Source organism: Mesocricetus auratus, unplaced genomic scaffold (assembly GCF_017639785.1).
Source record: "Mesocricetus auratus isolate SY011 unplaced genomic scaffold, BCM_Maur_2.0 Super-Scaffold_100013, whole genome shotgun sequence".
In the NCBI taxonomy this organism is placed as follows: Eukaryota; Metazoa; Chordata; class Mammalia; order Rodentia; family Cricetidae; genus Mesocricetus; species Mesocricetus auratus.
In genome coordinates this window covers 82,262,451-82,287,379 of record NW_024429196.1, presented here as the reverse complement: position 1 = coordinate 82,287,379, position 24,929 = coordinate 82,262,451, and the positions used below count along the sequence as shown (strand labels likewise).

Here is a 24,929-nt window from a genome sequence, read left to right as displayed (position 1 = left end):
CTACACTGACACACAAGATTAGCCAAACACTTTATTCGGGAGGGCTACTACTCCATAGCAAAAGAAACATGGATATTTGGAGAAGGCCAAGCTGCTCTACCGCAATTCACTGGCACAGTGCAGGTCTATACAAATCTGAATTCACAGATATAGTGCAGGTCTATACAAATCTGAATTCACAGATATATGACAAACATAGAATGAAGATCTTTTTAGGCCATCTTTCCTCACCTGCAGTAAGCTCCTGATATAGAATAAATATGAGCGTGGGAAACAGTTCAAACATTTAAACCAAAGGCCTAACCAAAAAAAAAAAAAAAAAAGAGACAAAAGCAAGAGATAACCACATCCTTATTTTCTTCATCTCACAGAACATAAAGAGACAGAAGCCTTCAGAGTCACACTTTTAAGAGGTTTTTGCTTGCTTAAAGAAAGTGCTAGTGCCAGGTGAGAAACTTGGGAGCACGTAGCACTAGATGGATGTCTTCATCACATCCCTTCCCTCAAGGCTCAGATCTATGCCGAAGAAGAAAAGGAAAGACTGTAACAACCAGAGGTTAGGGACGACTACAAGGAAATCACATACTCTAGGTGTAACAGGGCGGATGCACACACAAACTCAGAAACTGTGACAGCATGCATAAGACCTGAAAAAACAAAACAAATAGAGACCTGCAGAGTATATGCACTCTTATACAGAGGATGACCTTATTTGTAATTATAAAGTAATTAATGTAAGTACCTGTATTGTTTTTCCAAGTCCCATGTCATCGCCAAGAATACACCCTCTTCCCTGAATGTAGTGTCTGTAGAGAAACTGAGCCCCTTCTCTTTGGTAATCTCGCAAGTACCTATTAATGGTGTAAGGAATGGAGTCTCCATCTTCAGATAATTTAAAAGCATTAGCCAATGATGGAATCTTTCGATCTGGGAAATAAGGCTTTTCTAAATCTTCATCATCAAATATAAAACTCCTGGAGCAATCTTTAGTTGATTTTACTTCTTGGAGTCTTTGAAGAGGTATTTTCTTTTCTTGAAAATCTGGATACAGGACAACTGCACATGGCTTCCCATTTTCGTCCACAGTGATAGACTTTATGCTTGCTTCACAAAGCTTTTCATTATCTGAAGAAGGAGCGAGACATCTTTCTCCTGGACACCACCTGTCTATAACGAGGAAGATAATTAACTTTCCAAAAAACGTATAAAGTCACTTACCTACTGAGAAAAAAAAAACAAGTTTTCCAAATAACTGAAACTAACATGTATTTTCATAGACAGTTTTTAAAAAGATATATTATCAGATGTTTTCCTATAACCACCAGTATAGCTTATTTTCTGTATCTTTTATCCTAGCTGTGTGCCATTACCTTCTCTGGGTTTTAAAGACATTTTGTTGGGTTACGACCTCTGCTGACTTCAAGTAATGGATATGAGTCATGGACATTCGGTTTCATTATTTGTTTGGTTGTTATTGTTGGATTTAAAATTGATCTTGATGTACCACCAGAGCTGAGCTCTGCTGATTTAAATATTCTTGCTGACTCGTGAACCTTATACACATTCTCCTTCTATGGTACAGTAAGAGAAATAGACACAGTAAAAGTACACTAAAACCTTCAGGAAAGCAACTCTTTTGTGACATATTTACTCCATCCCTCTCTGGACACAGGTATGGAACTAGCCAAGAGAACCTCTTGTTTAACTACAGTGATGTCACAACCATTACAGCTGATCCCTTTTGGGTTTTGAACACTTCAAATTATAAGAGATAAATTCTAGGCGCTGGAGAGATGACTCTGAAGAGCATATGAATCTCTTACAGAACAGCAGGGTTCAATTCCTGGTATTCACATGGTGGTTCACAACAATCCATAACATCAGTTCTAAGTTATCCAACACCCTCTTCTGATTTCCCTGGGCGTCAGGCATATATGTGGTGCACATATATATGTAGGCAAAACACCCATACACATAAAATAAAGTAAGCCTTTAAAAAGAAAGAGCTAAAGATGAGTTCTAAGAGCCCTTTGTAAGATCCTATTCTTCACTGAAGATTCTGATTTCTACACATCTAAACTTACTCTTTGTTAACTGTTCAGCCATTTGTTTCATTTTCTAATTCTAAAAACAGCACTGGGGGGGGGGGTCCCAGAATATACTATTAAGCAATTTAAAGGGTGCTAAATGGAGAACACAAGTAAAAACAATTTTCCAAATGGAATTCCTCACTTCAAGGATCCAAAAAATATACAGCTATAACTGTAAGGATATTGTAGATTATTTTCCTTACACACTCCTCACTGATTCTACAAGACCACTAGTGGTTTCCTATGGTCTTCCTGAGGTGTTCCAGTTAGAACTTCATAATGTTTTAGGTTATAATGATAGGTCTATGCTGTCTTAAGCAAAAATAACTCACAGTGACAGTCTTCATCAGTTATTCCTCAGAAGCATTACTCCCACGAACTTTGCTGAGACGGTTTTACCATAGGAATCCTAAGTACACATGGAAAACCTTGTTCTCCCACTCTTATTCTTTTAGATCCAAACTGAGAACTGTTATACTATCATAAAATTAATAACCTACTTTACAAGTAAAAAGGATGTGCAGGTCAAAGTGTCTTCTTTCTGGGACAGTGCTAGCTGAGCCTGAGCTAACGATACCTCGACAGCAGTTCCTAACACAGTATATGTTTTAAATGATCCATCCCCCTACCTAGGAAATATCCTCTCATTTTTAAAACCCAATTCTTTAATTTGACAGTCAACATACACGATTTAGACATCAGTTACTTATCAGATACTGTACCACATAATGGGTATAAAAAGAAGAACAATGTCAAAAATGGTAGTGGGTAGTTTCCCTGCCTCTTATTAATTGGGATCACTTACAATTTTCAAGGTAGGAAACCATAAGTCCTTACACCTCTTTTTTTTTGGTTTTTACGAGACAAGGTTTCTCTGTGTTGTTTTGGAGGCTGTCGGGCCAGGCCAGCCTCGAACTCACAGAGATCCGCCTGCCTCTGCCTCCCGAGTGCTGGGATTAAAGGCGTGCGCCACCACCGCCCGGCTACACCTCTTTTTATATTGCTCCCACATGCTATCTATCACAATATCTTTCCTGGTTTTACTTCAAAAACACATCACAGTTGGGAGTGGTAGTACAAATCTTTAACCCAAGCATTCAGCAGGCAGAGGCAGGAGGATCTCTTAGTTCTCTGAGTTTGAGGGTAGTCTGGTCAACAGAGCTATAGAGCTAATTCCAGAACAGCCAGGGCTACACACACACACACACACACACACACACACACACACACACACACACACACACACACACACACACAAACCCTCATCTTGAAAAACAAACACAAACAAACAAAATAACAAAAAAAAAACAAAAATCACTTTTCTTTATGTCAACATCTTTGGAAAGGAGCTGGAAAACCTTATCTATAGTCAATTATTACTTGTTAAATTATATTTTAAAAAACAAAATTCTTTTACTCTTTTAAGCAAAAGCAGTTACAGACAATAACTAAATGGGCATGGGTCTATTGTAATAAAATTTTAAAAAGGCAGCATCAGATTTGATTTAGCCCATAGATAGTAAGTAGTTTGATGACGTTTCCCTTAATAAATGCCACCATCACTTTATCCGGAATCACTCACAACCTCTATCTCTAGTCTACCTCACTTAGCAGGCATCCCATTATTCTATTCCAGAATTTCATTCCCACAACAGCATTGAAGTATGTTTCTTCCACTACAGATAATTTCCTTTCCAAGAATATGCCCTCATGGGGTGTGTGTCAATAAGTAAGTAAATGTAGAAATGAAAGATGCCTAAAACATCAAGGAGCAAAAGCTTATTATTCCATATCCTCCTTTTCTCTATTCCTTTCCCTTGTATACCTGCTACTTATGCCATTTATTAGTGTTCAGTTGTACTGTTTCTAATACCAAAAACTATAGCTTGACTTATTATTGAAGAAACTTTGTATCAGTAGTTTAAATATATATTAACTATTCTAAATATCTGATTTATTATCTGCACAACTTGGAATAATAAACCCTCTAGTGAAAAAAAATCCCAGGACTATAACACACAAAAGATTATTTAACAAATATAAGCTTAATTTGTAAGTGAAAACAAACTATTGATCCAGTGAGATGACAGTCACTAAAAAAGTACACAGGCATAAACATAATGACAAACATACTTTGGAAGAAGAGAATGGAGTGCTATGGGAAAGAAGTATTGGGAAACATATTGTAGAGAACGGGAGTCTAGGAAAAGTTTCTCAGGTAGGACTGTAAGTGGAAAACACCAGAAGGACATATCTTATGGGCACCTTCGTACCTGAGTTTGGATAATTTCTAGAAACAAACAGATAAAGTTTGAGTCAGTTACTACAGGGATTGGAAATGTTAAAGCTGGGAGGACTTCTCATTGAAGGATGGAACTGGTGATAATGCTTAACGTTTGGGATGTCTCCCTCAATCCCAACGTGCCTTCTTTGTTTGCTTGCAACATGGAAAACATGCTCCCACCTCAGAGCCTTGGAGTGGTCTGTCCTTTCTGTCAGTACTTCTCCCCCTAAAATACCAAAGTGACAGAATCGTCCACTACAGTCAACCGAGAAATAAGCATAACAGTTGCATAATCTCCAGTTAGAAGATACACTTATTTGCCTTGATCAGCCAGACTCATAAAGGCATTTGTATTTGTGGGTCCTCACTTATGACATTATCAATTTTTAGCCCTGAGAGTTCAAGGGCTTGTTGCCTACTCTGAGAGTTAGCACTGAATCCCTCCTTGTTTTCCCGAGATACCTTTCTCAAAGGCAAAGCAAGATTTGTCAGAAGTTTCCTGGGCACAAAAACAATCAACTGTATTATCTGTTCTGTTCTGTCTTGTAGGGTGCTCCACCTGCTGCTAACACTGGTGGTCTAGGTTCCACTCCCACAACTCACAAGGTGGTTGGAGAGAACAGACTCGTTCAAGCTGTCCTCTAACTTCCTGATTGCATGCGTGCATACAGACGTGCACAAAATAATTGTTTAATCTGCTATAGCAATCCCTATTATTAATAAAAGCTGGGGGGGGGAGCCTGAATCCTGATGACTTATGAGCTAACCACGCCTTCTTCAAAAACTCGTGGCGACCTACTAGAGGCAGAATTCTGCTTCAACACACCATGGGGTAAGTAAGCTCTTTGTGCAATAAGACTACACTCAGCTAAATAAGCCTTCGCCCGTCTACGTAACAAATCCCCACTACTGACTAATAACCGGCGTATACGAAGACAGAAAACTAAAGTATCTGACATTTACTGAACTCTCACTATGGGCCAAAGTGGAGAGTCCCCTGCGCACGTCGTCGCATCTCCTCTAACAGTCACGGAACCCAGTTGTCCCCGTTTTACAAATGAGGCATCCACGCTCCCACTGCTGAGGGGGCAGCACCAAATCCTGAAGTTGCCGTCCCTAAGGCTGACGGGCAAAAGCCCCGGAGTTCCTGCGCTGCTGCACTGAGGGGGTGGGGGGGTCTAAACCGTCAGCTGTCAATCAAAGGAGCCAGGCGGAAGCCCCTTCCGGAAGTTCCTGTGTTGTCTGCGCAGAGGCAGAGGAGCGAGCTGGGAGCTCATACCTTGGCGGGTTCCCGCGCGGAGCTGCGGGGAGGAGTCGTCCATCGGGCCGCGGAAAGGCGCCCGGCAACCCCGCTGCTCTCGGCATCCAGCGGTCGGCGGCGAGGAGGCCAAGGCACGTACACCGCCCGCTCGCCCGGCATCGCCCGCCGGCAACGCCGAGCCTCGGGCCGGGAGGGCAGCGTCACCGCAGCCTACCCCGACCCTCCCAAATCTCGCGAGAACAATTGCCTGGCCGCCCTCCGGGTCTCGCTTCCCTCCAGATCTCGCGGGAAGATAGATGGGTCAGTTCTTTAAGCCGGCTGCCACGCTCTCTCCGCTGGACCGGCTCGGCCTGGACGGCACTCTGGCGCCCCCAAGTATCGCGAGATTTGGTAGTGCTGGCTGGCTGGCTGGCTGGCTGGCTGACTTCGAACTTGTGTTTTTGCTAAGGCTCGAGGCGCGTGGTATCCTCCAAGAGCGGGAAAGGACGTCGTGATGCCTGCAAAGATGGCCGTCCGGGTGGTAGTTTTGTCGCCCGGAAGCATGGAGCAAGGGAGGGTGGGGGTCGTCCTCTTGCATTTACCTAGTTTATTGCAAATTCACTCTTGTGAGTGCAAAACCAGCAGCCCTTGCACGAACCAGGTGAGCAAGGGCCTCGGTTAACCCTTGGAGTGTATTTCTTGACCCTGTGAACCGCCCTGGGGAAGAAGCTCGCACCAAGCAGCCTGTTAGCATCTCCAGCATGGCGTACTGAGCATGAGCCAAATGTTTGCTGCCTGGCGTCTGACACCTCCCAGACAAGTTAATGAAGCCAAAAAGAGAAAAACTTATTTCTTGCACTTGTTAGTGTTCGTGTACTACGCAGTATGCCGTTGATTTAGCTGGAGCAAGTCTTTGGCCTAGTGCAGTTGTGACCAGTTTGTTTTCTTCATCTAAAAAACGGCATTAATGTGTTAAGGCAACATTAATCTGCCTTGTGGCTTTGTAGGCCGCAGTTCCTAGACAGGTCTCCTAAAGCTAAAATCCGACTGTCAGAGAAACTGCATTCCTTCTCAGAAGATAGAAGATGTGACTTGACCAGGATGGTGCCTTTTTTTTTTTTTTTTTTTTGAGCCTTCTACAGCTGGCTAAAAAAAAGAGCAGTTTTTAGAACTCACCTGGAATAATCTCATTTCCAGGTCTGCATTCTTAACGGCATCAGGAAAGCATATGTTATGCGGTTCCTGGATTTAGAGACACAAATTTCTGTATTGGGGGATCATTATCCTGCCTTCTGTAGGACCATTCTTAGACACACTATACCTGTTCTCCATTCTTTGCAGATACTAAATGTTAGTACAATATTTTCATAGGAATGCTTCATCAAGAGATTCATTTGTCTGCCAACCAGTAGGTTTTCGTAAGTTTTAAGAGAAACACCAAGGAATATAGATGAAGCTTGTAACAACTTAAGTAAAGAGGAGAAGAAATGAGTTAAATAAAACTCTTTAAATCAGCACCTGGTCACAATAAGGAATGTTTGTTGATATAAATATGAAGTGCATCCACTTAAGATTTACATGCTGCGTAGGTTAATATTTTGGCTGGTAGTTTACTGAACCATATTAGTTTTAATTCACTGATCCTAACTATAGACACCCATCTATTATAGGACATATTTCAGATACAACCATTAAAAACATAACTGATTATTAATTACAACCTTTGATTCTAACATACATTCTGATATTACACATCTTTAAAAACTTGACTCTTGGGATTGATGAGGTGTACCTGTTTTACTTAAACTCTTCTCATGTTCTCTCTGAAATCAAAATGATAAATAGAAAACTTAATCAAGCTTGAGGATTGTGTTTTTATTTTGCTATAAGAAGAGTTTGACCCTTCCCCACCCTGCAACCTGCCACCCATTAATATCACTAGTTGTATGTTGTCTTGGTTTTCCAGAAGTCTGTTGACTTACAATACACATCCTTACAGAGATGACCTGTAACTACAAGTGATTTGATAAATCCAAAATAAACTTTGATTTAAATGAAAGAAACACCTTGTTGAAGGAGTATCCTTGTGACTCACAAGAAAGACACCTTACATTTGAGTGTCTATTATGCAACTGGATCGCCATGCTTGTCCTGTACAGTGGAACACGAACAGCTATAACATGAAAATGTCTCAAAGAACTACGTGCTTCATGAAGTTAAGCATCCTGTAATATCCTTCCTGCCCTGTGTTCCACCCATAGCTTCACGTGAACAGAGTGGTGATATACACTTTTAATCCCATCATTAGGGGTATAGAGGCACTATTTTATGGACATCTACCACAGAGCTGTGTCCCCAGCCCTCCTGACTTTTGTTCTCATACGATGTCCATAAAATAGTGTGCAGAAGAGGTTTTTTAGATTTGAAAAACTGAATTCGATGTAGTAGTCCATCTAATGTCAGATAAAAATTCTGCAACTAAACAAGAACTGGTATTGTTTACTGATAGCCAGGTCAGTAAAGTGACCTAAGTGCAGATTGCCAGCATCTTCATACAAAGTCTAGGTATGGGTGTGTGCACCTATAACCCTAGTGCTGGTTGAGGAGGGAGGGAGACAGGTGGATTCTGGAAGCTTTTAGCCAGTCATTCAGTGAGCTCGGATTTCAGCCAGAAACTCCAAAATGATAAAGTGGGGATCAAGGAAGCATGTTTTATCAGCCTCTGGCCTCTGTGCATATACGTATGTCTACACATAGGAACACATGTACACACAATTGACAAGAAGTACTACTAAATATTTCTATAAAACTACTCAAGATGTATAACTTACTTCTCAAAACTATATTGCATACTCATAGGGCATCTAAGTAAGGAACTGAAAGCTGGCTTATTAAGATGGTACTTAACCCACTACTATCATGGAGGCATTAACCTCAGTTACATAATCATAAATTTAGGTGACAAGGGTACAGGATACAGCCTTCGTCGACATGGAACCTTATGAGAACCTATGTTGGAAGTAAAATTCTCCATTTAAGACAAGAAAATTTGAAATATAATATCCATCCTGAAATGGTAAACTAAAAGAAAAACCTAGACAACAGAAAAAGAGGATGTGCCTGTTTGAGAATCCTTTTCAAGCATGCTGTGATTTTCTTTGATATTTTCCTGTGTCTGCAGACAGATTCAAAATTTTCATTTTCACAATTAACATGATCTGGGAAATGTCAAAACAATAACAGTGTAATACCAGATTAGTTGCATCCAGGTAGATGGACAGAAGCAAGTACACCCTTTCAAGGGAGAACTGTGTTAAAGATTCCTCAGACCTCAGAGATAAAGCCCTATCAAGCAATTTACAATCCCAAAACTGAAACAAATATGTAAAAACAAGTCATCATGAACAAAATCCAGTATGTGCAATAAAAATAGAACACTGGTAGATTCTATCATTAGAGTAATTGGTGTTTTTTTAGCAGTGGCTAAAATATTTATTGGTATTTTTAAGTGCTGGAAAGAAAGCATGAGAGTAAATAAAAGGCGCTGTCAAGAAGTACCAGACAGCCAGGTATGGTGGCACATACCTTTAATCTCAGCACTCAAGAAGTAGAGGCAGGTAGATCTCTGAGTTTGAGGTCAGCCTGGTCTGTATAGGGAGTTCCAAATCAGTCAGAGGTACACAGTGAGATCCTGTCTCAAAAAAAAGTCTCAATGGACTTTTTAAAGAATTATAGAAATTTAAATTTTAGTTACTGACATCTAAAACTCAGTGGTAAGATAAAGGTAAACAAAAAAATTATGAGCCGGGCGGTGGTGGCCCACGCCTTTAATCCCAGCACTCGGGAGGCAGAGGCAGGCGGATCTCTGTGAGTTCGAGGCCAAGCTGGACCGACAGCCTCCAAAACAATACAGAGAAACCCTGTCTCATAAAAACCAAAAAAAAAAATATGAATCGAAAGGTCTGCAGTGCAAACGATGAAGAAGCTGAAAAACAAGAGAGACAAAACCAAATTCAAAAGAAAGGTGAAAATCTAATTAAAGACCTAGAAGTAAAGAATAGAGAGCCTGTTAAGAGACAACATCCAAAGAAATAATTTATGACATCGTTAGATGGGAAGTATGGAAAGTTGTGTGTCTAAATAAAATGTATCACTAGATACAGAAGTAAAGTTACAAGAGAGTAGAAAAGAATCTTGAGATCTCCAAAAGATCAGATTACCTCTCAGTGGAGTGACACCAAGAAGAGCAGACATCTCCACAGTAACACTGAAGCCTGAGACAATGGGAGAGTGACTTCAAAGTGCCAAGGGAAGACAACTGACAACCTAGGTTTTAATTAAGGCAAATAATATTTTCAGACAAGGCCAATGGACTTTCACTATGAAATCTGTTAAAAGATTTTGAAGTTAAAGGTTTAAAGAAATGATTAGCCTAAAAAAAATTGGTAAACAATCACTGGCCTAATAAAGCAACAAACACAATAATAGAAGCAATTTGACTATATAAAAACGAAAGAAAATAAGAATATTGTAGAATAACGTATAATAACGTATTACAGTGTTGCAGCTTGGGTGTTGCATACCCTCCAAAGTCCCATGTAAGAAATCCTTATTTCCCAGTCTGTCACTGTAGGGATGAGATGAAAAGACCTGTTTTTTCTGAAGGGAAATAGAGGAGCAGTGGATCTTGGGGAGAAGGGAGAGTGACTGGAAGGAGAGGAGGGAGGGGAGAATAAAGAAAGAGGAAAAAAAAAAGAAAGTAAGATAACATCCAGGAGAATACATGATACATGGCAAGATATGCAGTATTCCTCAACATTTTGTATTGGCTTAACCTTGACAGCAAAGTCTGATAAAGATCCAGTGGCAGCCAGGCAGTGGTGGCGAATGCCTTTAATCCCAGCACTAGGGAGGCAGAGGCAGAAGAATCTTTGTGAGTTTGAGACAAACCTGGTCTACAGAGCTAGTTTCAGGACAGCCTCCAAAGCCACAGAGAAACCCTGTCTCAAAAAACAAAACAAAACAAAACAAAAAGATCCAGTGGCAATGAAATTATGAGAAAATGTTATTATATGTAAATAGTCTAAGTAAAGACAATTGACTGAAGTTAGGGGATCAGACACCAATGAAAGCCAGTGGCCCATGTGATCCACCCTCGCAGAGTGACTCTGATGCAGTTTCCTCAGAGTTCTGCATCCAGAACAGCTTCAAGACTGCTGGCTGAGATGGTCCAGCCTCACAGACTAATTCCTGCTAGGACTGCAGATGAGCCTTGGGCTTTCCCATTGCACAGAGACTGAACAACAAATGTTATAGTCAGTTCTTTCAGGACTTGACCATTTTCCTAATTTTCTCAGGGGACCCCAAAGATTCCATCACCCCCAGACAACAGGAAGCAGTCTAGAGAACAATACGCCCATATTCCCAAGAGAAAGGGTGGGCGGTTTTCGGTCATTTGGTGGGTTATGGATATTTGTCATCATTTGAGGGGGGGTTGGTTATAAGTTATTGGTCATGGTCAGGAAAAGGCTGAATAAAGAAAATGATATGCAGGGATCTCTTTCTGAAGGAGAAAAACGGGGATATAATATAGAAATCTCCTTTAAGGGCATGTTCCCAGTGACCTGAGTGCTCCTACTAGCCTATACTTCTTACAAGTTTTCATACACATGCATATGCACAAAATATGTAAGTAAATAAATGTAGGCTTAATTATACTGATATTTTTAAGTGCCAAAACTAACTTGTTGTAAAAGCTAACTTGAAAACTAAATAAAATTTAAGGTAAAAGATTAATAAATAATGCTTATTTTTTTATTTTTACGTCTTCCCTTACATATCAACAGTATTGTAGCACAGAGAGTTAGCTAAAGCAAGTTGCATGGAAAGACCTCCCCAACTAGAAAAAAAAATGAAAATGTGGTTTTTGGTCTGTGCTACACATATATACAGACTGTTTCCTTGCTAAATTTAAAAAAGTCCAATGTTATTATTGTGTGCGCATGATATGTGTGGCCACATGGGCAACGACAGCACACGTTTGGAGGTCAAAGGGCAACATTTTTTGGAGTTGGTGCTCTCCACCTTTATATGCTTTCTGAAGACTGAATTCGGATTGCTAAGCTTGCATGACAAATGCCTGTACCCACTGATTCATCCCTCCAGCCTGAAAATGTGTATTTTTAAGGCATTAAGCTCCAAAGATCCATTACGTTTTTACAATAGAGTTTTTCCTTGAGGAAATTTAATTAAAGTAGTTTGTATTACATTTGAATAGGATCAAGATACAAGAAAATATGCAAATTTATCTTAACAGCTTTCAGTAAGCATGATTAAAAAACTATCTGGATCATATTTTAAAATTATGATGAAAATGCTTTCTGGCCTTACAGTGGACTTTTCCAGCACTCTTCATATTATAACCTGAAGAGGCCGGGCACGCTTTTAATCCCAGCACCCGGGAGGCAGAGGAAGGCGGATCTCTGTGAGTTTGAGGCCAGCCTGGTCTACAGAGTAAGTTCCAGCCAGCCTACAAAACAATACAGAGAAACCCTGTCTCTAAAAAATGAAAAAAATAATATATAACCTGAAGATGGAGGTTTATGTCCCACCTGGTCCTACAGCTGATTAGCCTACAATAACACATAAAGACTTTAATTAATTTATAAACTGTTGGTAGATGTCTAGGGCTTCTTATTGGCTAGCTCTGTCTTAATTATTAACCCATTTCTATTTGTCTATGTATTGCCATGAGGCTGTGGCTTACCCATAATCTGGAATGTTACTTCTTTGACACCATGGCGTCTGTCCGTGGCCTCTCCCTGCCTTCCTCCCCGGCCCCCAGCCTTCTCCTGGTCTCCTAGCCTGTCTATCTTCCTGACTCTACTGGACAATCAGTGTTTTATTCATCAACCAATAAGAGAAACATATTTACAGAAGGACATCCCCCATCAATAACCCATGGTCCCCACTTCATGCACAATGCTCCATGTGATTTTCTTTAAAATGACTTTTCTCTGTGTTATCTTGGGGCACATCACTTGGTCTTTGAAGACTGCTTTTGGAGTTTGCATCACTTGAATTCTTTAAGCAAGGAAAACCAAAAAGAGACTTGGCTATGTAGGTCTGAGTTCTCAAGTCAAAATTTAAAATGTGCTTATATACTTCATAAAAGATTGTTGCTAAAGTTTTATTTTTCAAAAATGTTTCCCAGTGGACAACAATGTAGGTGTCATGAAACAAGGGTAAAGGGAGTGCTATGGTGGTTATAAGATGTGCAGCCTTCAAAGGCTTGTTCTGAATGCAAATACAAAGATAAATTTGATCACATTATCCTAAATTCATTATATGTTTGAGTAAGATGTAGGCTTGATTGTATTTGGTTGGAAGTAAGCTAAGGAATTAATTAAGACTGAAGAATATGAAAAATATGTAAAAAGGCAAGTGAGTTTATTTTCAAACTGGATACTGGTTTTTTTTTTTCAATATAAAGCAACTCTTTCAGGGGAACTGTTCACTCTCTCCAACCAATGCATAGATTATTTGACAGAATGGCTGAAATATCCCACACCACTTACACACAGTGGAAATGCAAAACCCAAAGAATTCATATTTCCAGGACTGTTAACACATTCTCGAATTTCGATAATTCATTCAATTTCTGTAGGAAAACATGGGCTTTGTTTTTCTTTCTTCTAATTATTTATATTGCTCAGTTTTACAAATAAGTTCTCAATATCTGAAGGCCTGTAAGAATCTTGCCACCCAAAGCACATTTCCCTGCTCTTTTTGCATTTACTGGCATAAGAAAATAGCTGCTTTCCTCCTCTTATCAACCCTTTCATTGCTTTTTCTCAAGAAAACTGTTGCAGTCATTATGTCTGTAGCAGTCTGCAGATCTGCATGTCTGTTGAACACAGTTCTAAAATACTACAGGATAGTTTAGCATGGTGGTGAGAGGGGTCACACTCGACTCGAGTCACTAGAGAAAAGTCTCTGTACTAAGCAAGCCCCTAGAGCTATGACACATAACCATCAAGCAAAGTCTTCCACTTGTGTTCAGTCGCTTAGCGTTTGTGGATATTCTTGAGGGAAGCAAAAAGAAAATCACTTCAGTTCTAAGTATTCTAATGATCTTTGTAGTGGTATGCAGTTCAAATCAAATCGAGTACAGTACACCTACAACAGTCCTAGAAAAACATGTGATCACACTGAACTGGTTACACCTTAATGGGGGAGAGGGGTCCGTGGCCAAGTGCACTGCAGTATTTATACAGTAGCACTCACAAAGGATGACTGCATTTTTCATCGAGGACTAGTGTATTGTTCAGACTCCAGGTATGGATGTATAAGCTAGTCATGATTTCCATGTCTCCTTTTCTGTGCATTTTCTTAAATTTCATATAATCTATAGCCCATTTAATGGAAATAAATGTAATATTGTAGTCTACTAAATGTCTGTTTCTTATTTTTCTGCTATAGAAATTTCCTAACAAACAAGCAAGTTGCAAAGGAGTAATATTGGAGAATTGCCTGAAAAGTTCACAATTCCCTGATAGTTCATTTAGACATCCACTCATTCAACTAATGTTTATTTAGCTAGCCTACCACATGCTGAAATCTCTGCTAAGCACCATAGATAAAACCATTAACAGAAAGATCATGATTCTGCCTTCATAAAACTGGAAGTCTACACCATGTCCAAGACATGAGCTGGAACAGAGGTGGTATGGACTCTAAGATTGAACATTGCAGGTTACATTTTGTGACTACTTTTCACGCACAGGCCATTAGTATAAAGAAATGCAATCCAGAAAAGAAAAAATATACAAGATTAGCGCAGCGCTAGAGAATAGAGAACAAGTTTAAAGAAATTAATCAAAATGAGTTGGATCTTCAAAAAGTTCAGCAAAACTGGCAAACTTCATTATAATGAGCACATAAATGGAGAGAAGAGATGAAAATAAAACCAGAGGCAAAAGAAGGAACTGGTTCCTGATTTTACAGAAATAGAATTTTAAGAGTACTATAAACAATCACTAAAAATGGATAACCCAGATGACATGAACAGTTTTTTCAAAATATACATAATGTATCAAGACTAAATAATAAAGAAATAGAAAGCCTGAATAGACCTAAACACAGATAAGTGTATTGAAGTAATCTAAAACCTTCCAACAATGAAAAACCAAAAGTCTCTGATAAATTCTACCAAATACTCAAAGACTAATTGATACTGATAATCCCCAAACTCTTCCAAAAATTAAAGAAGCCTTCATAACTCATCCTCTGTATCACCCTTTCACCAGACCCTGAGAGAATCTACAAAAAAAGAAAACTTCCTTCAGTATTTCTCAACAGAATACTTGCCAACTAAACTTAGCATCATACTAACAGGATTGTACACCAGGATCTAATGGGTGTTATTCCTGGAATTCAAGAATGGTTCTACATTCAAACATCAATGCACTATATCACATTAACAAATAAAGAGGAAGACACAGTCCCCTCAATTGATGCAGAGAAAGCAATTGACACATTTCAATACTCTTATAATTTAAAAAAATCAACAAACTAAAGCTAGAAGAAAAGTTAAACATGAATAGCCCAAACTTTGCACTTCATATCAATGCATCGATAAGAGATTGAAAGTGGTCCATTTAAGATTAAGAACAAGAGATCCTCATCTGTCCCCACACTCCAGGCCCTATGACCAGCCCAACCAGATAAATGTTTCTTTCACCCCTCATGAAGTAATCTTTTTTTTCAGTAGATGGAAGCTATTGCAGAGATCTGCAAACAGGCCCAGTTAGCACATCTACAGTGCAATCTCACCACTAGACCTAAGGCTCATGGAAAATCATGGAAGAAAGAGTAGAAAGATTTTAAGAGACAGAAGACCAGAACGCCTGCTGCTAGACAGTGTCTTTTAGAGGACATAAGTTTGTCGGGGAGAATACAGAAGGAGTTGGAGGGGTGAGGGATCAAAATGCATTGTATTCATGTGTGAAATTTTCCAAAGCTAAATGGACAAAGAATGTATATAGGCAATATAAATAAAAGTAAACCTAAGTGACCAAAGAATATGTTAGCAGATGCTCAAACTTACAAAAAACCATTTAGTTATCCATCCATGAGGTAAGCAAACACTTGGAAAATCATGTGAAACCTTATGATAAAACAGTACCCTATACCCACTCCTAGAGAAAGCAGAGTTCAACTACTATTCCGTCATATTGAGTGCTCATCGACTCAAATTCATAACAACACAAAACTAAACACATCTGGGAAGAGAGAATCTTAATTGAGAAAATGCCCTCCATAAGACTGGACTGTAAGCAAGTCTGTGGGGGCATTTTCTTAATTATTGATGGACATGGGAGGGTCCATCTCCCTGGGTGCAGTACCACTCCTGGGAAGGTAATTCTGAGGTATATAAGAAAGCAAACTAAGCAAGCAAACCAGTAAGCAGCATTCCTCCATGGTCTCTGCTTCAGTTCCTGCTACCAGGTTCCTGCACTGACTTCCCTTGGTGATGGACTGTGACCTGAGAATTGTAAGCTGAAATAAACCCTTTCCTCCCCAAGTTGCTTTTGGTCATGGTGTTTGTTATAGCAATAGAAATCTAAGACAACCAGCTAGTTTTTACTATGTCTGTGTAACATGCTGACACACAGAAATCCTATCTTTGGTAGTCAGTGGCACTCTGTGGAAGCCAAGCATTAAAGGAAATTTTGGTCTGTGTGGAAGGAACAGTTGAGGAAAATGTGGTGCATATAATAGAGTATCCTGTGACAATTTTAACTAACAGATGTCCACAGGATAATATTAATAGATCTTAAAAGCATGGTGCCAAATAAACAAGTATTGAGTCTACTAAAATAGAGTACAACCCAACATTTTTTAAAAAAATGCAGCCGGGCATTGCTTAACAAGGGATATGTTCTGAGGAATGCATTGCTAGGCAATTTTGTCATAATGTCAACATCATAGACTACATTTACATGAACAAAGAAAGCATGGCATTGCTCTGTAAGGCAGTCTTGTGAGACCAACACTGTATGTGCAATCTGCTTGCCAAAATGTCATGCAGCACACGGCGATGCATTTATGATATATATCAAACTCGTTAGAACAGATACATGTGGAAAGAAAAAGGAGAGCGGTGATGGGGAACAGCATGAAACGGGAATAAATACCTGAAGTATTTGCTTCTGGAACTCTAATGGCTCTAGTATTAAACAAGAAATATTATTAATCCTATTTTCTGTCCCTTGATCAATTGGAAATATTGATAAGGTGTTATCTCTGTTCCTGTAAATGTACAGAGTGATATAGGAAAATGACCCAAGATATGCTTAGTCAATACTAAAAATATGCTGAGTGCTAGACACAAGTAAACTCAGGCGAGTGCCATCAGGAATCCTAGAAGAAAACTGGCATTAGAAGAGCTGGAGTTTTCAAATGGCAATGGAGGCTATTATAGTTGATATATATATAGTAAGTTCAAATGTTATTCATTAAAAACTAAACAGAAAAATCAGAAAGTATTAAGAAGTATAGGAGGAAAAAGACATAATTAAGTTTTGTTGAAATATCTGCGATCTGAGGGAGATTAGCCTCAAGCAATCTTAAAGGAGATGCTGAGAGTCCAGCAACCCCAAGAGCAGCAGAGTGCCACTGTCAATTTTCCATCAAGTTAGTGACATCCCAAGGGCAGAAGCCACATGATGCTCCCAGTGCTGAGCCGAGCTGCCCAGGACATTTGATTATTTGCAATGACGTTAGCGATCAAACAGGACTCCTTGATGTCTCCTTGAACTTTCATTTGACTGACTAATGAAAGCCTTAACAGACTGAAGCTGCCTCCAAGAAACAGCGAAAACAAGTCTTGGGAAATCCCTGCGGCCTAAATTAAGCTCTGGGTATTCTCAGTTTTAGTTCTGGCAGCTTCATCAAGTTTCTGTTCCTATTTCCACACTAAGACCTTCTAGCTTTCATATCAGGCTTTAGATTTTTTTCAAGTTCATCGTGCACTGCTACAGTGGGTATGAAAACCCAGCTTTGACCTAGGTCAACAGCTAGCAGACCAACTGCTGTATCTGGTCAGTGCAGGGACATAGGTGCTCAAGAGCCCTGGTTTTCCTGGACCAGGAAGAAGGCTGGCCAGTTAGCCCCCAAGTCACAGCCACCTGGTGGCAGATGAGTGCCACCCTTCTTCAAGATGGCTGATCTGAAGAAGCTGGGCTGACTGTCCTGTATGTATACTTGATCTCATTGTTGCTTAAAGTCAGCCCTAAAACTTAAGTGACAGAATGCTGAGCTCATATCAATTGTCCCACCTTCTCTGGGTCCTGGGGTGGAGAAGTAAATCCGAGAGTGTGTTTTTTTTTCTTTTTTTCTGTGCAACACTTTCTTACATGAACAGCTCAAAAATCCCTAATCTCACTTGTCTAATTCCCTAGAAATTGACCTCTAGTATTTAAATGTGCCCTCCCTGCAGACTTTTTTAAAGGTATTCTGTAGCTTAGCTCTCTTTGCAGTTAAAGCTCTGAAACCCTTAACTGCCAATAGTAGGCTCAGCCTCTCCCTAGTTAGAACCAGTCCAGATACAGGGACAGAGCCTGGCATGGTGGTACATGAAAATCCAAAGACCCAGTGGGATCTAGGGAGTTGCAGTGCTCAGAAACTAAATCTAGTCCTTGACATTTTGTTTCACACGTTGCCATTTCTCTGACTGTGATTCTGTCAATAAACACTCACCAAATGGCCCCTCTGCAGCCGGGGCAGTTCTGAGTCAAACGGTCAGAAATCAGTTGGCTTAAAGCCAATAACAAAGAATGAATCTAATAACCCATTTGCTGAATTTACCACATCTACCAAAGTAGACTTTAAGAAAAACAATCATCTTCAATATAGTTAATGTATGCGTCCATGGAGAGATTTTAAGGAATATGTACTTTGTAGCAAGTAAGGACATAAGGGGTCTAGTGTCTGGCTTCAGTTTTTAAAAGACTTAGTGTTATTTCCTATTTATGTGTGTGTGTGTGTGTGTGTGTACATGTCCAGGTACGTGTGACTGTAGAAGGTCAGAAGAGGGTATTGGATCCCTGGAAGCTAGAGTTATTTATAGCTCCTTGATGTGGATGATGAGGACCAAACTCCCCTCTGTTATCTGTTGAGTCATCGCTCCAGCCCCAATACCCAGTTTCTTAACACAGTTTCACGATATGATATGCAAAGTTTTCTAATCTTATAGAAACATAAGAGATTAATTATGGAAAATAAAATCAGTATTTTCCTACTGTCACTCCTCAGCAGGTAAGTATCAAATTAGTATGTCTTGGGGTAGATTGTGTTAGAATGCTTGATTTTAAAAATTGATATTTGGGTACTAACTTGAACTTCATAAACAGTAGTCAATGGATTTGGCTTTGGATTCAGACAAAATTTCCAACCATTTGCAAAGTGGCCCTAAACATTCCTCTGCAATTTTGTATAATGTATTTATTTATGTGAACTGATGTTTTCGACATTGACAACTTTAAAATCAAAATATTGGTCAGCTCTGAAGAGGTTCCATATCCTACAGTATCAAATTTGTTTAGATACTATTTTACTTCATGTTGCTCACTGCTCATAGCATGCATTTTCCTTACAACATTGGAAAAAGTTGCTGAAGAATTTTGCCATTTTAATAAATCAAATTCCTCATTTTTAGACATCACTGAAGTCTTATCTCCATATATTCAGGCTTTAAGCACCTATACTACAGAAAAGTATATTTAAGTGTAAATCACACAACACAGAAACATAATAGAGTAAAAAAAATGGCCTGATAACAGAAAAAGAATCATTCATTCTTTGGTGAGACAATCCATTAAACAAAATCACTCAGCACCAAGACTGCCAACCTGAGTTGGCCTCTTAGAACCCACATGATGGAAGGAGAGAACCAATTTTCACAAATTGTCCTCTACCCTCCATCTGCATGCTGTGACACACACACACACACACACACACACACACACACACACCATCCATATGCAAAATAATCTATTTGAAAAACTTACAGAATTTTTAATGTAGAATATCACATTCTAAATAAGAAGAAAAAAAGGATGGTTTATAAGAATGCAAAGAGTTTGTTCATAAACAGTGTGACTAACTTGTTGACTATGTGCTAAGAAATCAAAAAGCATGGGAGAAGTCATGGGTAGTATTACACTTGTATGTTAAGAAGCCAGAAAGACTTTACTGGGTAAGGGTCTTATTTACAAGCAATGATAGAAAAGCCAATGCAAGATGGATATGGAGGTCTCAATTTAGACTTCATACAAAATATACCTGGTAGGTGAACCAATTCAATGAGATGATGAAGAAATAATCAATTCCTTGGAATGTGAATCATCATACAAAACAAAGCCATGATTTACAAATTCAGTGTCAAAAAGAAAATGTGCATGAGAGAACATGTGTGTGCTGGGGTGCCGATGAGAACATTATTCTAAATTAAAAGAAACTGAGACACAAAGACAGGAGCCATGGGCTGGAGAGATGGCTCAGTGGTTAAGAGCACTGGCTGCTCTTCCAGAGGACCTGAGTTCAATTCACAGCACCCACATGGCAGCTCACAACTGTCTGTAGTTACAGGGGATCTGGCACCTTCACAGACATACATGCAGGCAAAACACCAATGCAAAAAAAAAAAAAAAAAGGAACAGGAGTCAGTATCTAAAACTTAACTGTTTTTAAGGAATACTATACTATATACTTTATAAAATGCATTAAGGACACATGTAAAACAGTCTGGGGCATAGATAACATTACAAAACTATTATTTTTGGGGAACCATAAGTATTTCTAATTTTTATTTGTAAATTAAAAAATGTAAGACATGTACATTCACCACAGAGTCCCTCTTAATGGCTGATCTCACTAGGATACTTAGAATTACTGATTTATAGGTAAAATAACCCCCTCCTCTTGCAGAAAAGCACTCATAGTAAGTGAAGAGGCTTATCCATCAACAAATGTTTACTAGAGTGCACTCAGTGCCAGGTGTATAAACACAGAGTTAACAAGAGGCAACGTTTTCATCAGCTCTAAACCCTAAGAGGGGGTAGATAGGTGTCTGTCACCAAAATCACTGCACGGTGAAGTGGGTTGGTCCTAGGCTGAGGTAAGGGTCTGTTTGGACCCCTTTATGGTTTTCTTTTAGTCTCTGGGTCCCTGGGGCCAATCCTCCTCCCTCCACCGGCAGCAAAAGCTGGTCACTGTTTTGTCACTGACTTGGCAGGAGAGCCTGGCTGCTGATGGCAGCCTAGAAGAACACTTTGATGTCATCTCCCTGACCCTCTTATGTTTGGGACCAGTGACAGAGGCCCATAGAAGGGAAGGGAAATCACCACTGCATCAAGGAACACCTAACTTGTTCTGAGCTCTGCCACTTGTTATCTTGAGCATTGAAGTTTTTCTGTTTTTGTTTTGTTGTTGTTGTTTTGTCTAAATAATAGTTCAATGTACAGGCTTTGCTTTCACCTCTACTTTGTGAGAGAGAAACTGGAGGTTAAAAATGCTGAATAATTTTGATAATTTCAGCAGTCTGTAGGATACAAACAAGGATGCTTGCATGGCCTTTAGAAGAATAACTACTGGAACTCTCCTCAAAACTATTCTTTTGGGGGAGGGGTTATGTTGCTATTATAATTAACACAGCGGAACATCCTGGTTTTAGAAGCTGCCCCTGAAATTCAGGGTAAAGTGTCAGGATGCTATAATTCCTTTGAATGTAGCATCCCTAAACACATATGGGTACACACATGCACACATGAAAAAAACTAATGATGTTTTAATATTTTTTGTCAATGAATTCAAATGGCAGAGATGTGGTATGTGAATCTTTGGTTATGGCTTGTTTGTTATTTTGTCTTTCAAATTTTCAACATAGTCAAAAAGTTTACAATCAAAATCTGGGGAAAAAATAAAATCATTTCTTATAAGACAGTTCTAGTATTTCTAGGAAAGCACTGAAGAAATTTCCTTTCTGAAAGATACAGAAGTAAACTGAGATCTCCAGCTAAGGTGAAGAACCAACTATCAGGAGAGGAGAGGGCAAGCCAGCCATTCTGTACAACCAATACAGAAAAACAGAAATGAAAACAGTATTCTGTACAAGCAAATCAGTCATTTCTAAATAAAAGTGCAAGAAAAACTAATTATCCTGAATTTCCAAATTTCTTGTGTTCTCAGGATGAAGGCAATGCCAATTAGCCTAGAGAACGATACACTTTTAAGTTCACTGAGGTCAATATGTTTTTAATTATCTTCACTGTCAAGGGTTTTCAACCTTCACATAAACCTTTGGAGAGGATTCAGGTGAACTTCAGAGCCAGCAACATCTAACAAGTTTTATAAGTGGAATGGTTGAGTAACCACTGTACCGTTTTGGTAACATAGCAAAAAGTAGATTAACTTACCCGAGTAGGTGAGAGTCTCACTGAACTTGTGTCTGGGCATCTCTGTAACACTGTGGTTAGCATTCACTGCTTCCCACTGCTGCTTTTATATAGCCCAGGCTGAGCTAGACTTCCTGTTCAATGATAGGGTGAACCATTGGGCTGAAGAGACTGGTAATGCCATTGCTGAGTGATGGTGACAAAGCCACTCTCTCTACAGCTACAATTGACATTTGTTGGTCCAGCAGCTAACAGACCGATCAAGAAGAAGCTGCTTATTTGGAAGTTTTTGGCAAAAGGCCAATTACATGCCCTTATAACACAGCCTATGCACCATTTGTGTCATCTGCTGCAAAAGATTAAAATTAGCACAAAAGTTTAGAAGTTAGGCGATTGGTGTTAAAGAATTTCAGTTTTCCTTGTTGTTATTAACTTCCCAGTCAGCACTCAATTATATTGAGAAAGGGGATGGACAGTAGAAGAGAGAAGTGGAGGGGGGAAAAGGTGCTTACTTTGGTTCACAGTTCTGGTCCCCGGTCAAGGCCAAGGGGCTGCATCTGGTGAAGGCTTTCTTGCTGGTAGCATCTAGATGATGCAGGGTAGCACGTGTTGAGAAACAAGTGTGTGTGTGTGTGTGTGTGTGTGTGTGTGTGTGTGTGTGTGTGTGTGTGTGTGCGCTGTCACTAGCCTTTCCCTGTTTCTATAAAGCTACCAGCACTGGGTCAAAGAGTCTCCATCCACCCTAAATGGTTTCATCTAACTCTAATCGACTTACCAAGGCCCCATGCCCAATGGCATAATCAGACCGTTTCCACTCTCTTATTAACTCACAAAGGGATTGAGTTTCAACATAAACTTTTACATTGGGGCAAACGATATATGGAAACCAAATACAACTGCTGGTTTTCAAGTTAACATCAACAGAAGCTGCTCCCCCTTCCAACCTCACACATCAAAGTCTGTTCTTCATCCCCCGGCACCCAGACATCTCAGGCAGATGGAGGTTTTTCCAGTTTCTCCCTCCTCCTCTTTTAGAATCTGAAACACGCATAACATTCTGGGCCACTAAATAAGGGCATTTTTTTTTTAAAAATCCCTGTAACAATAGAAAAATCAAGTCACCCGTGTCTTCTGCTCTTCAGAGGGACAGAGACTGGCAGAACTAAGCGCTTGGCATTAATGTACAAACACTCTGGTCTTTCAGAAGGGAAGCTTCTTGCAGTAGACTTGGCGAGAGAAGTCACCTAAAGGAAACATCCACACAGCAACTCATTTCTTCTACTACAGGTTGTCAAAAGTAGGCGCTGGGGAGTCATAGTGAGGTTATTTATCCACAGTGAGCATGTCATTTGAGTCATACAGGGAGTACCTAAAATGGACTTTCCAGAAGCTGAAAAGCTTGATCAATGATGCAGGGAGGGGGTACTCTCCCTCCGTGGTCAACACACTTCCCAGAGGCTGATAAACGGGTAAATCAGGCAGGGAGAGCAGAGCACATGTCTGAGACAGTAGTGTATTGTCTTGTTTCTAAGAACAATGTCACTGTGTGCAGATCCTCAGTGTTCAGGTATCTAGAGAACAGAGTCCTTTGGCTCCCAATATCTCCTGTCTTCCTTTCTCTTTCTTAAGTTCCCACCATGCATACACCACACCTTTTGTGACTCATTCACAGTTCCTGGATAGTTGTTTCATTTTTCTTTCTACCGTTTCCTGCATTCTTCTGAATTTTGGGGTTTTCTATTGTTGTATCTTTAAGGTCAATACTGCCTAATGATAAGCCTGTGAAATGCGCTCATTTTTGCTTCAGTGCTGTTCATCTCTGGCACTTCTGCTGGGTTCCTTCTTAGGACCTTGCTTTCTGCTTGCATTAGCTATTTGCTCTTATATGATAATTGATGTTTCCCATCAGAGCCTTAAGGATATTTATTTATCATGGTTGTCTTATGTTTTCAAGCTGCTGATCCCAATATCCCAACCATGTCTGAATTCGGTGATGTGTCTGTTCTGTATCCAAGTTTGGAGGTTTTGTTTTTTCGGTTTAGGACTTTATGTGTGCATGCGTGTGCGCGTGCGTGCGTGTGCGTGTGTGTGTGTGTGTGTAAGTATGTGTGCGTGTGTGTGTATATGTATGTGTGTGGGGGTTTGTGTGTGTGTGTGTACTTGCTAGGTATGACTTAGGAAATTAACAAAACTCAGTATACTGAGGACTGATTTGACTTGTTAGGAAGTTGTTCCCAGTTGCCATGCCCAGGGGCAATATTGGACACTCTTTTCAGCTGAGATTCTTTTCTTTTATGAGCAAACTACAACCTCCACATCCCACAGATAATTATGAAATTATGATAAAACCATAAACAATACTAAGAACACACAGTGTATATAAAAAATAAGGTAAAAGCAATAGAGGACACCATGAGTTATGGACTTAAGCTCACAAAATCTTTTTAAAAGGTTGACTCTTGATTTGAAGACAGGAGTAATTGCTCAAATCTCTTCCATGCAGCATTGAACTAATCCTTAGATAAAAAAGAAAGAATTGATTTCAGGCTAATAGTGGTTGGTTTTTACTAAGTCTGGAACAAAATCCTCACGCACACACAAATCAATCATTATGAAAATCGCTTTCTAAAAGATTGTTAAGTCGGAAGGATTTTAAGTCTCTTCCAGTGTTTGAATTCCAGCATTGGTTTCTTAAAGTGGGTTTGAAACAGAGGTTCTTAAGCAGAGGCAGGTACCTGGGGGGTCTTGTCAGAATACAGATTCTGGGCCTGGGCACAGTGGTGGATGCCTGTAAGCCCAGCACTGCAGTGCTTGGGAAATAGAAGCAGGAGGACCAGGAGTGAATGGCCAGTCTTAAC

At 39.7% G+C, this 24,929-nt stretch overlaps 1 protein-coding gene across 7 annotated transcripts in view; it reads right to left on the bottom strand.

The window, feature by feature from the left end:
* The window catches only part of Ercc6l2 (ERCC excision repair 6 like 2), a 97,980-nt gene extending 75,847 nt beyond the window's left edge, over nt 1-22,133 (bottom strand). For 3 of the 7 annotated variants that reach the window (XM_040756140.1, XM_040756139.1, XM_040756141.1), the window contains exons 1-2: nt 5,654-5,947; nt 743-1,167 (exon numbers count right to left, since the gene is read on the bottom strand). In XM_040756140.1, coding sequence (XP_040612074.1) covers nt 743-1,167; nt 5,654-5,696 — 468 coding nt within the window. In that variant the 5' untranslated portion in view covers nt 5,697-5,947. Of the gene's footprint in view, nt 1-742; nt 1,168-5,653; nt 5,948-22,092 lie in introns of those variants that run through there. The other 4 variants (XM_005078437.4, XM_040756138.1, XM_021232049.2 and 1 more) reach the window with 3 other exon arrangements.
* Between the last annotated feature and the right edge of the window lie 2,796 nt (nt 22,134-24,929).